An 18052-nucleotide genomic window follows, 5' to 3' on the forward strand; every position below is an offset into this window, starting at 1 on the left:
GAGCACACCTGTGATTGTCACAGAGGAGGTGACAGAGGAGGGGGCGCGAAGAGGTGTGTTGGTGAGGTGTGCGACCAACGAATGTGTGCCAAAGTGTTCGGTGGTCAGGTGTGTGACCAAGGCTGTGAGTGGAATGGGTGTACCTGGGTGTGTAAGGAAAGGTACGAGGAGCATGGAAACGGCTGGATGTGTGAGCAAGGAACGGGCTGCGGGGTGTAAGCGTCCAGGTGAAGCATCGACGGTAACCGGTTTAGAGGTTAGAGCGACTTTTAGCCGAATCGGGCCCTCGGTGCGTGCTGGGCCTCGCTTTGAACGGCCGCGTCCGTGCTCCACTAGGCGGAGCGGGCAGCCCGATAGAAAGGGTCGTCATGGCGACCACTTTTTGTTGAGGCATTCCGGCAGGTCGAGATCGGGACATTGGATGGCTCCACGCCGAGATGGTGCGTGGGATCTCGGCCCGGGTAAGCCCCCGTCCCTGCACCGAGTGCCGGACGCATCCAGCCGCTGGCACAGAACAACCCGCATTCATGGCTTGGCTTTACGAAGCCGGGCTTTGGACAGGAATTGGCGCACCGAGAGGCATTAGTGAGTAGACTGGGTGATGAGGTTAGTGTTTTGGACCCAAAATTAGAGAAAAACAAAATTTGATGATTGGCAAGGGATTGGCAGTAGTGATTGGCAGATGATGGGTAGTGATTGGCAAATTTTTGATTTGTTGAAATTTGATGTGCAAAATTGGTAGTGAGCGATGGGCCCGGTGGGTAAGGGTGGCATCCCTGCCACCCTTCCCATGGTGGGGGCAAAGGAGCAATAGCTTATGGGGTGTATGGCAGTGAAAACTAGCCCGGGTGGGTTAGGATATTGATAGGGATCTAGCGAAGATGACATTAGGTAACGTTAAGGTTAGTTAGTGACTGATACCTGCAGTGGGGACGCAGGTAGATTAGTGTGGATTATAATGACGTGGGAGCGCAATAGTTTAAAGGGACGACTGGGAAGCGCAAGTTTCAGAAGGGAGTAGTTAGCTGAGATGATGCCGTGTGTGTGAGAATTGAACAGGTGTGATTGCACAGGTGTGCAACTGGACAGGTGTGTGGAGCAGTGTATGAGTAGTGAGTGTGTGGATCAGCGCGAATGCGCTTGGGGAGAGAAGGGTGCAGGCGGCACCAAGTATGAGAGCACAGGTGTGCCAGTACAGGTGGGTGGAGTACATGGAGTAAGTGGTACGGAGTGGTGTGCATGGTGCGAAGGTGTGAATGGGGGAAGAGTGGACCCCCATCACGGATACCCGGGGCGGGTAGTGTAAGTGTTAGGTAGAGGGTATAGGTAAATTGTGGTTGGATATTGGCATTTGTGGTGCGGTTGCAGAATGGTATTGTGGATGGGTGCATTAGTGTTGTGGAAATGGCTGGGCGTGTAGCCTGTTAGTGTGTGTAGTTGGTTGGGCACTCCACCACTGTGAGGATGTCGGCCAGGTGAGGCCGCAGGTGGGCTCTGGGAGCCGTTAGTGTCAGTGGGGCCCGAGGATCCAGAGGACGGACCCGGGTAGCCCAGTGCCAGAGAGGGCACCGAGTGGGGAGAGCGCCAGAGGGCCTTCCCCAGGTAGTTAGGTTAGGGTAAGGAGCAGGTAAGCTCGGAGGCAACTGCAGTGGTGGAGGTGTGCAGGTGGGTAGACCTGCTGGGAGAGCTACACGTCGCGGCCCAGAAATTGTGCGAGGGCACCGGGAGATGAATCGGGGGAGTGAGACCCCAAATTGAAAAGCACCACAGTTTGGTCAATGGGAATTGGTTTTTAGAACCCATAGTGTAAGTTGGCCAATGGATTGGCAGGGAAAGACCCCGGGTAATGTAAAGTTGTTAAAGTCATTTAGGAAATAGTTAGGATTAATGAACCTGTCGCACCATACGCAGCCACTTACCTGAGGTGATGATGATGACTCCACACCTGTGTTTTCTTTGTTCCGTGTGCAGGAAATGAGAATTGCTGTGTGGATTGGTGAGACGCATCACGACGTGGATGAGACATTGGGGTGATTCCATCTCTCCCTCCCTAGGAAGGACTGATGATGAATTGGTGATGGCAAATTTTGATGAGAGTTGAAAATGGCAAATTTGTTTGGTTAGGAGGGAGAGAAGACGAATTTGGTTTATGGGAGGAACGGGGAAGACAGTAGGGACGTTTGTTGATTTGTAAAGTAGATGTTTATGGGTAGTGTTGTGTTTTGTGGATACAGTAAGGGGTAAGGGAGGGGCAATGTAGGTTACCTGGTGGGGGGGGGGGGGCGTACGATAGGAACGTACCTGTCTCACCTGGTTCCCATGTGCCCCCAGTGTGCATCACCTTGTATTGCGTGCACTTTTGCGCCCTTACCACCTTACTCACTTGTTTTCTTCTTTTGTCTCCCACCTCCGAGGATCTGGCTTTGGGGCAGAGAGAGAGGAGAGAGAGGTGCTGGCTCCACAGTTGTGGGCCTGCACTTTCGCTGCTTGCTGCCTGGATCGATACACCATATGGACCGCAATGTTTGTGGCCGCCCACCATGGACCGCAGTCTTTTGCGGGCAAGCACCACCCGTTGATGGACCTATGGGTCAACGTGGCACCTATGCCAGACAGGTGAACCACTAATAGTTGGCCCCCTGACGGCCACAATAAAGAAATGGACGCGGTTGGCGCCTTTCTTTATTTTTGAAAGAAGCAAGAAGGCCAAGTGCACCACACGAAGGCAAGACCAGCGGCAGAACATCGGCCGGCTGCGACACCACCGGTGATTTATAAACACTTTATTGGTGCACCGGATGGTGCTGACTGTGTTAAGGGGTGGTGCTTTTGGTGCTTGGAAGGGGTGCTCTGCACATTATTAAAGGCCGTAAGGCCACAGAGCACTCGTGGGTTGGTGTATCGATGCTGGCATGCGTGCTCTCTCTATGCATAACATCTGCATGTGTTCCTCCAAAAAAAAAACAGGTCCTGGATCGTAGTGTAAATATCAGCGTAGTCTTATGTAAATAATGCTCCCTACCGGCTGTATGTTTAGTTTGCGAATTCTTTCCGCGATTCGGTTATCCTGTGGGTGTGTTTCTGTGAGGAGAAGGGTGCAACGTCGCAGGGGGACATATTTACTCATTTGTGAACATCTGTAAAACTGTCGCACTCAGGGTAGAGTTAATAGTAGAGGGAACTACATCTGAGTGCCACACTAAAGTAGGTAAAAATTTATCGGGTCGGGCCGCCCCGAGGGTAGAGAAGGGTGCAATGTTGCGGATATGGGATTTGGCCTCCATATCCGCTTGTAAATATTCCCCTATTTCCCCAATACTCCCCAATCCCCCATTCCCTAGTCCCATTGTCTGTAAACAACACTCTGTAGAACCGACCTTCCCCTTTTTCCCCCATTAAATGTCGTGCCCAGGTTCACCGCATCTCACGTAGACAACTTTCGGACATCTTGCTAGTTATTCTTAGTCTATGTCAGTTAAGGACTCGTTTCCATTAATTCTGACTCTTCGTTGCACCAGGATGTGATTGTATGGCACCAGTCGTGAGTTTAGGACCTCCCCATACCTCCTCCCATCTTCCCCATGAAACAACAACAACAACAACAACTACCACAACAGCGCGCGGGGAGTGTGCGTCCTCACTCCGGCTCGGTTAGCCGCCATTGCCCATGTGCGCCGACGGGGTTACCACGAAGGGGCTGCCTGTCGGCCCCTCGTCAAGGGCGGAGCCCGGTAACCCCCCGCACCCAATAAGAAGCAACGGGCCGATTCCATCTGGGGCGGAGCTAACGAGCCGAGGGCGTGTCACTCCCCGCCGGATATACGCAGCGACTTACCGGACGTGACGTCAGATGCGCCCCGAGCTTGAAGAAAAGAGAACCAGTCGCCACCTCCGAGCGCTGAGAGACCTCCCGCATCTCTGGACCGGACCGGGTCGATTCTGCCCCTGAGCCAAGGTGCACCTTGAGCCTCGACTACCTGCCCTTCCTTGCCATCAATCCCGGTGTGAGTCAGTCTTGTCCCGTTTATCTGTCGTCTGTCAGGGCTACTATAAGACCGTATTTAAGTGCCTACCTTCCTATGCTGTCTCTCTCGTCCTTGTAATCTAACGTTCCGAAATATTATAACCTCCTCCGGAGGTCTTGAGAACTGTACCCCTGGTGTCATGTCATTTTAACCCAGCCGTTGTGTCCTTTCCTCAATTGATTTAGCGTAGCGCGACTCGGCCAACGTTCGAGTATAATCGGGTAAACTGTGCTGGTAAACTGTGGACTGTTTATAAACAGTCCATATATATATATTGTTACAGACGCGGTTTTAGATGTTAGTTTACCGAGCGGTTTGGTATTACCGCGTCCGCACAGTTACTCCCCGATTAGAACCCTATCCCGCCCGATTCCACTCGACGTTGACCAAGTCGCGCTATGCTAAATCAATGAAGGAAAGGACACAACGGCTGGGATAAATGCAACGACACAAGGGGTACAGTTCTCAAGACCTCCGGAGGAGGATATAATATTGGTGATGCAGAAACGGGTAGATTACACGGTAAGAGGTAAAGCACAGAAAAGATGGGCACTTAGACACAGTCTTATCTTATCCCCGACAGACCACAGACAAACGGGACAAGACTGACTTACACGGGGATTGATGGCAGGGAAGGACAGGCAGTCGATAGCTCAAGGTGCACCTTGGCTCAGGGGCAGAATCAAACGCGGTCCGGTCCAGAGATGCGGGGAGGTATATTTCAGCGCTCGGAGGTGGCGTCTTCCTCTCTCCAAGCTGAGGCGCATCTGACGTCACCTCCCTCTTTCTGCGCATGCTCTGCGGGGAGTGACACGCCCTCGGCTCGTTGTCTCCGCCCCAGATGGAATCGGTCCGCCGCTTCCATTGGGTGCGGGGGGTTACCGGGCTCCGCCCTTGACGAGGAGCTGACAGCGAGCCCCTGCGTGGTAACCCCGTCGGAGCACATGTTCAATGGCGGCTAACCAAGCCGGAGTGAGGACGCACACTCCCCGCGCCGCCGCCGCTGTTGTTGTTGTTGTTGTTGTTGTACCATGAGGAAGAGCTGCGGGGAGGTATTGGGAGGTCCTAAACTTTCTAACGGTGCCATACAATCACATTCTGGTGCAACGAAGAGTCAGAATTAATGGAAACGAGTCCTTAACTGACATAGACTAAGAATAACTAGCAAGATGTCCTATAGTTGTCTACGTGAGATGTGGTGGACCTGGATGCGACATTTAATGGGGGAAATAGGGGAAGATCGGGTCTACAGAGTGTTGTTTACAGACAATGGGACTAGGGAATGGGGGATTGGGGATAGTTGGGAAGTATTGGGGAAATAGGGGAATATTTACAAGCGGATATGGATGGATCCAAATCCCATATCCGCAACAATATATATTGTTACAGGACCGCGGCGAGGATGTTGTTTGCCGAGCGGATGGCCGCCGCACCCGAACAGTTACCCCGACTAACCCGATTCCTGAACATTGGCCGAATCGCGCCACAGATATTCAATGGGGAAAAGACTAAAACGAAGGATGTGAAGAAGAAGAACACCAAAGCAAAAAGGTTGGAAATGCTACTAAATTTATTCCTACTATTTATACAATCAAAGAAACCAAGGAGAAGGAAGGATAAGAAAATAAAATACAGAAGAGGAAAGGTGACAGTGAAATTCTAGCTTATCTAAACAGGCTTAACTTATACCCTGGACAGAACAAACAAAGACGGACTCACACGAATGGGGAATGGAGGCAGGAACGATTGGCTGGACCGGGAGGAAGGTTCAGCTCGGACCACAAGCTGGAAGGCTTTGCAGGGCGCACAGCAAACCGGGCCTCGTCAGGCTGGGAGCGAGCAGGGTGACGTCGTGCACTTCTCTCAAGGCTTCCCCCGCGCTTCTCTCGTGAACTTGTGTTAAAGGCTTCCTTCTCGCTTCTCTTCCCTCCTTGCGCACTTCTCTTCCCTCCTTTCGCACTTCTCTTCCCTCCTTTCGCACTTCTCTTCCCTCCTTTCGCACTTCTCTTCAAACGGCCTCCGCGCGCACTCTTTATAACGCCGCGGGGAAATCAAGCCGCCGGCCTCTAGAACACGCCCATCGGTGAGCTCGCCTCGGCCCTGATTGGTCGGCACGGCCCTCTGGCTCCACCCTTGATGACGATGGGCGGGCACGCCCAGGATTCGGCAGCTCCTCCCCCTTCTTCTCCGAGCCTACCTCGTGGCGAATGGAGTCGCGGAGGGAACAGTTGGCAATTGCGGCTTTGGGAATGGGAATGAAAGGGGATCTACTCTTATTTCACTTGGTGCAATGGAGTATTTAAATTAATGGAAGACACAGCCTTACACAAATACACATAATAAGGATATAACTACTGAACAGGGATATATGGTGTCCTTCGTGTATGTTTTATGGAATTAACTACGGGAACGCCCTCTGACCTTTACACAACAACAAATGCAGGAAGGAGGGTGACATTTTACAACAATTCATTACACAACAATAAAAAAAACAACATTCTCATATCCACAACAATATATATATATATATAATATTGAACAATATATATATAGACAATATATATATACACACATATATATATATATGTGTGTGTGTGTGTGTATATACAGTCATGAAAAAGTAAGTACACACCATGTAAAGATTTGACTATTTCAACATATTTCAACATACAGCTATTTGATCTTCATTTCAACAATATTGATAGATAAAGGTGATATAATATAACAAATATTATGAAACATTTACATTTTGTAGTCCATTGTATAATTTATATAAACATAAATGCAAATTTCGCATGTGGAAAAAGTAAGTACACCCCTACAGCCTACATTTATCACTACTTCAAATACCTAAAATTAGAATCAGGTGCACCAGCTCAGGTGCAAATGATTAGAACATCGTTAGAGAGGATCTTGGAGGAACTGTCTTATTTAAACCTCAGACATTTCGTTTGGTTTGCTCTTTGTTGTTGAAGTGTGCGGCGTCACCATGCCAAGATCAAAAGAGCTCTCTGAGGCCTTCACAAAGAAGGTTATAGATGCCTACGAGTCTGGGAAGGGATTAAAAAAGATCTCCAAACAATTTGAAATCAATCATTCGACTGTCCGGCAGATCATCTACAAGTGGAGAAGATTCCAAACAACTGCCAACTTGTTCAGGCCATGCCGCCCCAGCAAGTTCAGCCCGAGAGCAGACCGCAAGATGCTGAAAGAAGTCTCTAAGAACCCCAGAATGTCATCACAGGACCTACAGGTAGCTCTTGCCCCTGTTGATGTCAAAGTGCACAAGTCTACCATAAGAAAGAGGCTGCACAAATTTGATCTACATGGGAGGTGTGCCAGGAGGAAACGTTTGCTGTCCAGAAAGAACATCAGGGCAAGACTAAAGTTTGCCAATGAACACCGAGGCAAAGACCAGCACTTCTGGAACAATGTGCTCTGGACAGATGAGTCAAAGGTAGAGCTATTTGGCGACAGTACCAGAAGACATGTTTGGCGAAAACCAAAGACAGCATTTGACCACAAGAACCTGATACCAACTGTAAAGCATGGTGGTGGAAATATTATGGTTTGGGGCAGCTTTGCTGCATCAGGGCCTGGGCAGCTCACCATCATTGAATCCACTATGAATTCTTCATTGTACCAGAGGGTGCTTGAGGATAATGTGAGGCCATCTGTCGGAAAGTTGAATCTCAACCGAAGGTGAACCTTGCAACATGACAATGACCCTAAACATGCCAGTAAATCCACCAAGGAATGGCTGAAAAGAAAGAAATGGAGGGTTCTGGAATGGCCAAGTCAAAGCCCGGATCAAAATCCCATCGATATGTTGTGGGGGGATTTGAAACGAGCTGTGCATGCAAGAAACCCCTCAAACATCGCACAGCTGAAAGAATTCTGCATGGAGGAGTGGGCAAAAATTTCTCCCAGTCGATGTCAGAGACTGGTAGACAATTATAAGAAACGCCTACTTGAGGTTGTTTCTGCCAAAGGGGGCAATACCACCTATTAGAGCCAAGGGTGTACTTACTTTTTCCACATGCGAAATTTGCATTTATGTTTATTTAAATTATACAATGGACTACAAAATGTAAATGTTTCATGATATTTGTTATATTATATCACCTTTATCTATCAATATTGTTGAAATGAAGATCAAATAGCTGTATGTTGAAATATGTTGAAATAGTCAAATCTTTACATGGTGTGTACTTACCTTTTCACGTGACTGTATATATATATTGTTGGGGTTTTGAGAACCCTGCACTGTAGTAAATTGTGGTAAATATACCCCTTTGTAAATAATTCTCTTTGTACATACCTCCATTTCTTGTAAAGGTCAACGGTCGTCCCCTAGTTAGTCCACATCGCAACACGTAGCGAGCCATAGGCCCTCTTCGTAGTTATCTCGTTATTATGTGTTTCAGGTAAGGCTGTGTTTCCAATAGTTTGACTCTGCGTTTCATTAATCAAATAAGATAGGCCCCTTTCAATTCCACAATCGCCTCACCCGCGTTTCCGCAAAGTAACAGCCAGGCAGCGTTCGCTGCCCTTTGGTTTGGCTCGTTTGATTGCCCCAAGACGCCATTGCCCATGTGCTCCGTCTCGGAGAAGAAGGGGGAGGAGCCGCATGATCACGGGCGTGGCATCAGCTCGTCATCGGAGGTGGAGTCAGCCAGCCCTAACCGACCAACCAGCGCCGAGGTGAGCCAACCGGTAGGCGTGTCATCGGAGCTGGCGGCTTGATTTCAGAGGGGGCAATAAAAGCAAGAAGAGGGACTGCTTACGCAGATGAGTGAGAGGGATGAGTGCATCACGACATCAAAGAGCGGAGAGCTGAGTGCATAGGATCGTGAGGCAGAAGAGTGGGTCCGCTGACAGTACGCCGTCTATTCACGTTGTCAGCCCGCGTGAAACGAATACGTGCAGCTGCCGCGGGGCTTCGCCTCGAGCCCGGAGCGTGGATTGGAGCCAACCTCGACGCTGTGCATTTGCCCGGACCTTCCTGCCCTGTCGTCTGCCTGGACCTTCTCCTTCCAGCCATTCCTTCCTGCCAATCCCTTTGTCGTGTAAGTCCGTGGTCTGTCCTGTTTGTTGTCTGGGATATAATTAAGACTGTTTTAAGGTTTGTGCTGTGTCTTCTTCTTCTTCTGTATATTGCTTTCGTTTCTCCTTTGGTTCCTTTGGTTTTGTGTAAATAATTAATAAATACCTGTTCCTCCTTATTCTTTGGTTTCATTCTCGTCCGATCGCTTTCGTGATTTCTGTCAATTGAGTACCTGTGGCGCGATTTTGGCCGAACCGCTTTTAATCGGGTTTAGTCTGCTGATAACGGCTCGAACTGCGGATTGCTAAACCGCTCGGCAAATACCATCTTGTCCATGGTTCGAGCGGTACTTGTCTCCCTGTTCTGCGGAGGGATTGGTGAAGGTATTCGGGACAATACCTTGACCAATAACCCTGATCAATCCCACCCCGCAGAAGAGCGTTACAAGTACCAGGACCAGTCGGACGGCCAGCTTAACAGGACATGGGGAATAACCCCCCCTTGCTAATGGGAGTGCCGTCCCCCGGATCCGTAACAATATATATGTCATTTGGAAAGGTCTGCATTTGGTACCATCTAGCATATCGTTATCAGTAGTCGTTATAATTAAGTGATTATTTTGAAATAAGGGAATTGTGATGTAAATAAATGCTTGCCATTCTTCTCTTTTCAGACCAAGGGTGTAAAGGATTCTACGAAGACAAGGAAAGTGAGGGGTAAGAAAATGAAGCACTAAGCAGTCCAGACATCAATGAGCTATGCTACAAACAAGGCACAAGCACGAAGCCTGGAGCAATCTCTTTTATGCAGGGACCATTATTCGTGACCCGGCCATATTGTGATTACGACGTGCATCCTCTTGCGAAACATTTCATTTTGGTGCCCATGTTGCACATGGTTTACAATCCAGATCCCCCCCCCCCCCCTCCCGGGCAGCTGATTTTTTTTACAGGCCTCAAACTACATTGAATGAATGTCAAAAACACGACGTTTGAATTTGGATCGTCAGAGACTCTGGAGCAGTCCTGTTAACATGGTGCATATGGTGCATCCTTCATAATGCTTCTCCATAAACAAGACACAATGTTTGCTTTTTAACATGGTGCAATTCAAATACTCAAAGAAAACATCAGTCCTTGTTTCATGTTCATACAGTGAAGCTGTTCACACACAGTGAATGATCCAGAATATTCACTGAAAAAAGAAAATGGCGTGGCGTATCTTCTTACCAAAATTAATTGTTTCCGATAAAACCCTAGCGGAATGGCCCGAAAGTTTTTCAAATACTTGTAAATCAAAAACATTTGACCCACTTGAAATATCCCATTTTTTGTGAACAAATAAATAAATTTCCATTCAACTGGTATGTGACATCATTACACGGTGCTTCATTGCCACATCATGTGAAAATTTTCGAGTACTCCAATTGTGCTAGATTTACATTTCTTCGTCCTCGTCCTCGTCTTTTGTATGCAGTATGAGGCGGTGTGGCTGTGCTGCTGATGGAATGCCCCCGAAAGATAAGGGCAGGAATTTGTAATTTGTTCAGTGTGCCGGCAATAGCTCACCTACTCTTCATGAAGGACACCGTGGGATCTTTAACGTCCACCAACTAAGGCCGACAGATGGGACGCCCAGGTTAACGTCCATCTGAGGGACAGCACACACATTGATGAATCATCCTGCATGTGAAACACCAGCTTGTACCTGAGTCCCAGGCTAAGTTCATATTAGGGGACAGTGTGTATATACAGTCACGTGAAATAGTAAGTACACCCCATGTAAAGTTTTGACTTTTTCAACATATTTCAACATACAGCTATTTGATCTTCATTTCAACAATATTGATAGATAAAGGTGATATAATACAACAAATATCATGAAACATTTACATTTTGTAGTCCATTGTATAATTCAAATAAATATAAATGCAAATTTCGCATGTGGAAAAAGTAAGTACACCCTTGGCTCCAATAGGTGGTATTGCCCCCTTTGGCACAAACGACCTCAAGTAGGCGTTTCTTATAACTGTCTACCAGTCTCTGACATCGACTGGGAGAAATTTTTGCCCACTCCTCCATGCAGAATTCTTTCAGCTGTGCAATGTTTGAGGGGTTTCTTGCATGCACAGCTCGTTTCAAATCCCCCCACAACATCTCGATGGGATTTAGATCCGGGCTTTGACTTGGCCATTCCAGAACCCTCCATTTCTTTCTTTTCAGCCATTCCTTGGTGGATTTACTGGTATGTTTAGGGTCATTGTCATGTTGCAAGGTGCACCTTCGATTGAGCTTCAACTTACCGACAGATGGCCTCACATTATCCTCAAGCACCCTCCGGTACAATGAAGAATTCATAGTGGATTATATGATGGTGAGCTGCCCAGGCCCTGATGCAGCAAAGCTGCCCCAAACCATAATATTTCCACCACCATGCTTTACAGTTGGTATCAGGTTCTTGTGGTCAAATGCTGTCTTTGGTTTTCGCCAAACATGTCTTCTGGTACTGTGGCCAAATAGCTCTACCTTTGACTCATCTGTCCAGAGCACATTGTTCCAGAAGTGCTGGTCTTTGCCGAGGTGTTCATTGGCAAACTTTAGTCTTGCCCTGATGTTCTTTCTGGACAGCAAAGGTTTCCTCCTGGCACACCTCCCATGAAGATCAAATTTGTGCAGCCTCTTTCTCATGGTCGACTCGTGCACTTTGACATCAACAGAGGCAAGAGCTACCTGTAGGTCCCGTGACGACATTCTGGGGTTCTTAGAGACTTCTTTCAGCATCTTGCGGTCTGCTCTTGGGCTGAACTTGCTGCGGCGGCCTGGCCTGAACAAGTTGGCAGTTGTTTGGAATCTTCTCCACTTGTAGATGATCTTCCGGACAGTCAAATGATTGATTTCAAATTGTTTGGAGATCTTTTTAAATACCTCCCCAGACTCGTAGGCATCTATAACTTTTTTCTGAAGGCCGCAGAGATCTCTTTTGATCTAGGCATGGTGACGCCGCACACTTCAACAACAAAGAGCAAACCAAACTAAATGTCTGAGGTTTGAATGACAGGTTCCTCCAAGATCCTCTCTAACGATGTTCTAATCATTTGCACCTGAGCTGGTGCACCTGATTCTAATTTTAGGTATATGGAGTAGTGATAAATGTAGGGGTGTACTTACTTTTTGCACATGCGAAATTTGCATTTATGTTTATTTAAATTATACAATGGACTACAAAATGAAAATGTTTCATGATATTTGTTATGTTATATCACCTTTATCTATCAATATTGTTGAAATGAAGATCAAATAGCTGTATGTTGAAATATGTTGAAAAAGACAAAACTTTACATGGGGTGTACTTACTTTTTCACGTGACTGTACGTGTATGTATGTATATATATATATATATATACACACTAGCTTGGTGAGGCGAGCGCAGCGAGCCTCACCAAGCGGTCGTTACTGAGGAACGGGATTATTTGAGCTGAGGATAATGACTAACTGAGTTGCTGTGTTGTTATGATTTACACCAATCATAATACAAACAATTATTTGCCACAAATGTATTTGTTGTGTTTGTGATATTACATTTTTATAGGCAATTTAGGTTGAAGATTTAGGATGTTGGATGTTAGCCTGGTGTTGGCTTAGCGGTTAGGGTGACGGCTTGGGATCCTAGGATCCTGGGTTCGAATCCCGATCGATCGCTGAATTAATGCCAGGGGGGTTGACTCAGCCTGTCATCCTTCTGAGGTCGGCAAATTGAGTACCAGCTTGCTGGGATGAATAATCACGGTGTGTACCCCGATTAGAATAGGTACACCGTATCCCTGCGTGCATCGTAAGAGGCGACCAAGGGTTGGCGTCAGGAAGGGCATCCGGCCATAAAAAAACATTGCCTCAAACAGGGAACCATGATTGTCATGGGGCCCGCAAGGCTAACCCCCGCTCTAGCGGGGAAAATGGCCTTAAAACGATCATTCATTCATTCATTTAGGATGAATGTTTTTTTTTTCAAGAAAGAACCGCTCAGCACACACATAGGGGAGGGGTAGGTGCAGACTGGAAGTTTGGGACGATTCCACCTTACCACCACGTAATTCAAAACACCTCACCACCAAGTAATTCAAAACACCTCACCACCAAGTAATTAAAAACACCTCACCACCATCAAGCACGGAATTAAAAACACCTCACAGTCATAAAACACGTAATAAAAATACCTCACAGCCATAAAACACGTAATAAAAACACCTTACAGCCATAAAACACATAATAAAAACACCTCACCACCAAGTAATTAAAAACACCTCACCACCATCAAACACGTAATAAAAACACCTCACAGCCATAAAACACGTAATAAAAATACCTCACAGCCATAAAACACGTAATAAAAACACCTCACAGCCATAAAACACGTAATAAAAACACCTCACCACCACAAAATTAAAAACACCTCACAGCCATAAAACACGAAATAAAAACACCTCACAGCCATAAAACACGAAATAAAAAGACCTCACAGCCATAAAACACGTAATAAAAACACCTCACAGCCATAAAACACGTAATAAAAACACCTCACCACCACGAAATTAAAAACACCTGACAGCCATAAAACATGTAATAAAAACACCTCACAGCCACGAAATTAAAAACACCTCACCACCTTGTCATTTAAAAACACCTCACCACCAAGTAATTCAAAACACCTCGCCACCATGTAATTCAAAACACCTCATCACCACATAATTAAAAATACCTCACCACCACGTAATTATAAATACCTCACCACCACGTAATTATAAATACCTCACCACCACGTAATTATAAATACCTCACCACCACGTGATTTAAAAACACCTCACCACCATGTGATTTAAAAACATCTCACCACCACGTCATTTAAAAACACCTCACCACCATGTGATTTAAAAACACCTCACCACCACATAATTCAAAATACCTCACCACCACGGGATTCAAAACCACCACAACGTTATTAAAAACACTTCACAACCACGGAAACAAAAGTTTGAGGGAGTGGTTAAGTGACAACACAGACACTGCCTAGATGTGTAGATATATAGATAAATGACTACCCGAGTTGCCGTTTTGTCATGGTTTAAACCAATCACAATTCAAACAATTATTTTGCACAAATGTATTTGTAATATACGTGATATCACATTTTCTAAACAATTGAAGTTGAAAACATGTTGCAAAATTTTTTTTTCCCTAAAAACATTCCAAAAAAAATTAGAAAAAATTGGAAACTTTTTCCAAAAAAAATACCCTTAGGACATACCGACGGGAGAGATATGTGCATACCAGAACTTTGGTACGATTTCACAGAAGTTTGAGAAAGTAGATCAGTGACAAGACAACACGAGGCATGACAGGACAGACGCTGCACAGATATATATATATATATACGTATATATATATATATATATATATATATATATATATATATATATATATATATATATATATATATGTATATATATATATATATATGTATATATATATATATATGTATATATATATATATATATATATATATATATATATATATATATATATACAGTATATATATATATATATATATATATATATATATATATATATATATATATATATATATGTATATACAGACTTGGCATTTAATATGGAATATTTTTTTGGTGGGGGTGCACTTACTTTTCAAGATGTCTTAGAACCAAAACTTCATTGGAATTATGTTGAAATTATTCTAGATTTTGTTAATGTAACCTTTAAAAGAAACAAAAACCACATTTGACATTTCGAAACAAATAAATTGATCCTTGAAAGTGATGTAAACTGATATCGAACTCAATTCATGGACAGTACTGTGTTGAACTTCTGTACGTTTTCCAGAAGTATCTCTTTATTTTGCACGTTAGCCAAAATTTTTTTTAACAAAAACAAAAGTTAAATTACGAATGGGATTATGGACAGTAAAATTACAGTTCAGTACTTCGTGTAACCCCAACGAGCATTCAGGAGAGCATGTACACGTAGGGGCATGCTGTTCACGAGATTTGCCACGGTTTGGACAGGAATCGCTTGCCATGCAGTGACAATAGCCTGCTGCAATTCACGCACAGAGGTCGGCTGCTGGTCCAAGTGGTCGATTTGACGCGTTAATTCTGCCCACAAGTTCTCTATCGGATTCATATCCGGGGACATGGCAGGCCACTCCATATGCTCTACACCACGGTCAGCAAGAAAGTGTTGGATCATGCGAGCACGATGAGGCCGTGCATTGTCATCTTGGAAGACAAAGTTTCCTCGAAAGGCTGCACGAGCAAATGGAAGCAATGTTTCTTCCAGAATGGCCCTGTACTTGAACTGGTTCAGGATTCCATTCAGAACAACCAGGTCAGTTTTGCCCCCTGCATGAAAAGCAGCCCAAACGGCCACCCCACCACCTCCAGCTTGGACTCTTGGCACTATACAATCTTTGTTGTAGGCTTCATGCACTTGTCTGCGCACTCGGATGCGGCCATCATGACGACAGACCAGAAATCTAGACTCGTCACTGAAGATCACGTGATTCCAGTGTCCTGGCTGCCATTGACGGTGCTCTCTGGCCCACTGCAATCCCCGCTGGCGGTATTGTCTGGTCAGGCATAGCTTTCTCAGGGGACGCCTGGCACGATAGCCTGCTTGAACCAGTCATTGGTTGACTAGCCTTCTGGATACAGGCACATTTGTCAGTTGCTGCCACTCAGCCCTAAGCCGATTAGCTGACTTTGTACGGCCATTGCGGACTAACCGGTGCAGCTGGCGATCATCCCTCCTTGTGGTTCTGCGGGGACGTCCTGGCCTCGGTATTGGAGTCGGGACACCCCTCTGAGCATTTCGTTTCAGGATCTTTGACACCTGACCTTGAGTGATGCCATACTGCCGAGCAACAGCACGCTGTTTCATGCCTTAATTTCGTAAAGCCACCACTCCATGACAAACAGCATTGTCGAGTTGACGGACCATGTCCAGAGGAAGCGGCAATAACTTTTGGAGACGTGCAGCAGTTGTTTTCCACTAATACAGAACGCAACAACCCTTGTATACCCGACTGTGAAGCCAATCATCAAATGCACCTGTCCGTACATTTTGCCACGCCACCTGTGATATAATCCTGTTGTTGACTTCTTGCTGCGACAGACAATCGGTGACATGGTTCTTTTAACAAATAAATCATCAAAGTGTAAAAGAAACTCACCAGATTGATATACTGAGTTAAGAAAGTAAACCCAAGTCAAGAAAAAAAAAAATTCCATATTAAATGCCAAGTCTGTATATATATATATATATATATATATATATATATATATATATATATATATATATATATATATATATATATATATATATATATACAGTGGTACCTCGGCTTACGAGTGCCCCAACGTACGAGTTTTTCGGGATACGAGCCGTCGCTCGGGCGGTTTGTTGCTTTGGGATACGAGCCGAGATCCGATGTACGAGCTCAAAAAATTTATTTTTTTGAATTTTCCGGTTGTGGCTTCCGGTTCCGGTCACGTGGTTATCTTGCCGTGAAAGCATCTCTGCTTGGATATAAAACACGCAATCGTCGAAATAAATGAGCGAGGAATCTCCTTGCTCCAGCCGGTGACGTCATCGGCGGGGATCCCCGCCTCCAGAGTGGCTGGTCACGTGACCGCCAAAGCGTGTCGCGCGTGCGGGTATAATGAGCTACACCTGTGGATCACGTGACCACGGAAGCACGCCTCGCTTGAGAGGCATGGCTTTCGGTTTGCGTTTTGCTTTATAAGGCGCGATAAATGGGCTTTTGAGTGTTAGCGGTTCATGGCGTTGACGGTTCATGACGGTTCATGACGGTTCATGACGGTTCATGACGGTTCATGACGGTTCATGGCGTTGACGGTCAAAAACCCATTACATCAATTTTACCAGGCACTGTACAGTAAGTACAGTGGACACCAAATGCACGGTGGAAGGCTAGAAGTAGAAGATCGTCCAAGACAAGTGAGAATAAGCCATACTTTGGAGATGACGTCATTCGCTGGTCCGATAACCAAAGATGTGGTATAAAAAACCAGGTGAGCTAACAATGCAGCAATGAAGGAATTCGGCCAAGGCACCGGCACACAACGACCTACCTACATCGAAAGACTCAATGCCAATGGTGACAGAAGCCAAGACGGCCGGCTTAAACACCGCCGAAAGACCACGGTGTACCAACTTACGATGCAGAACATCTTGCACTTAATATGATGACAACAGGTGCCATCCTCTGACGTACCATTACAGGTACAGGTACAGTACACGTGAGCACAGAGCAAAAGTTCACTGAAACCGAGATTAAGAAAAAAGAAAAAACACCTCGTGGTCCGTGCTCGATATCCGAGTTTCAATCTTTTCAAACACATGATGCTCTCGGTCACGGTATCTCCTGCGAGCTGCTTCTCCTTCAACCACACAAACAACAACTTCTCCATATCTTCATGGGTAGAGGTCCGGAGCTTTGAAATAATCGTAACGCCCTTGGCTGGCGTTATAGCCTTTATGGACTCCTTCTGCTTCAAAATCGTACATATCGTAGAAGGAGTACGATCGTACTGCCTCGCCAAGTCGACAACACGCACACCTCACCTGGCATGCTCTTCTCCTCTGCTTAATAAAACCAGTTTATTTCTTTACATTCTCTTGTATTATGTACAGTATATACGAGGTCGTGCTTGTTTATACATTATTTGTTATTTATAAAGTACATTTTTGTTATTTAAAAGCACCTAACAAAAAAAATTGGTGTTTTTTTTTTGAGGCTGGAACGGATTAATAGCATTTCAATGCATTTGAATGGGAAAATTTGCTTTGACTTACGAGCGATTTGGCTTACGAGCTCCGTCACGGAACGGATTAAACTCGTAAGCCGAGGTACCACTGTATATATATATATATATATATATATATAT

General features: G+C 45.6%; 1 protein-coding gene across 5 annotated transcripts in view; it reads left to right on the top strand.

Annotated features, from left to right (window-relative positions):
- Positions 1-10436, top strand: part of IMPACT (impact RWD domain protein) — a 41077-nt gene extending 30641 nt beyond the window's left edge. For all 5 annotated transcript variants that reach the window (XM_068131184.2, XM_068131185.2, XM_068131186.2 and 2 more), the window contains one exon: positions 9746-10436. In XM_068131184.2, coding sequence (XP_067987285.1) covers positions 9746-9808 — 63 coding nt within the window. In that variant the 3' untranslated portion in view covers positions 9809-10436. The remainder of the gene's footprint in view (positions 1-9745) is intronic.
- The last annotated feature ends 7616 nt before the right edge of the window (positions 10437-18052 follow it).

The sequence above is a fragment of the Myxine glutinosa genome, chromosome 11 (genome assembly GCF_964187855.1).
Source record: "Myxine glutinosa chromosome 11, kmMyxGlut1.1, whole genome shotgun sequence".
NCBI lineage: Eukaryota > Metazoa > Chordata > Myxini > Myxiniformes > Myxinidae > Myxine > Myxine glutinosa.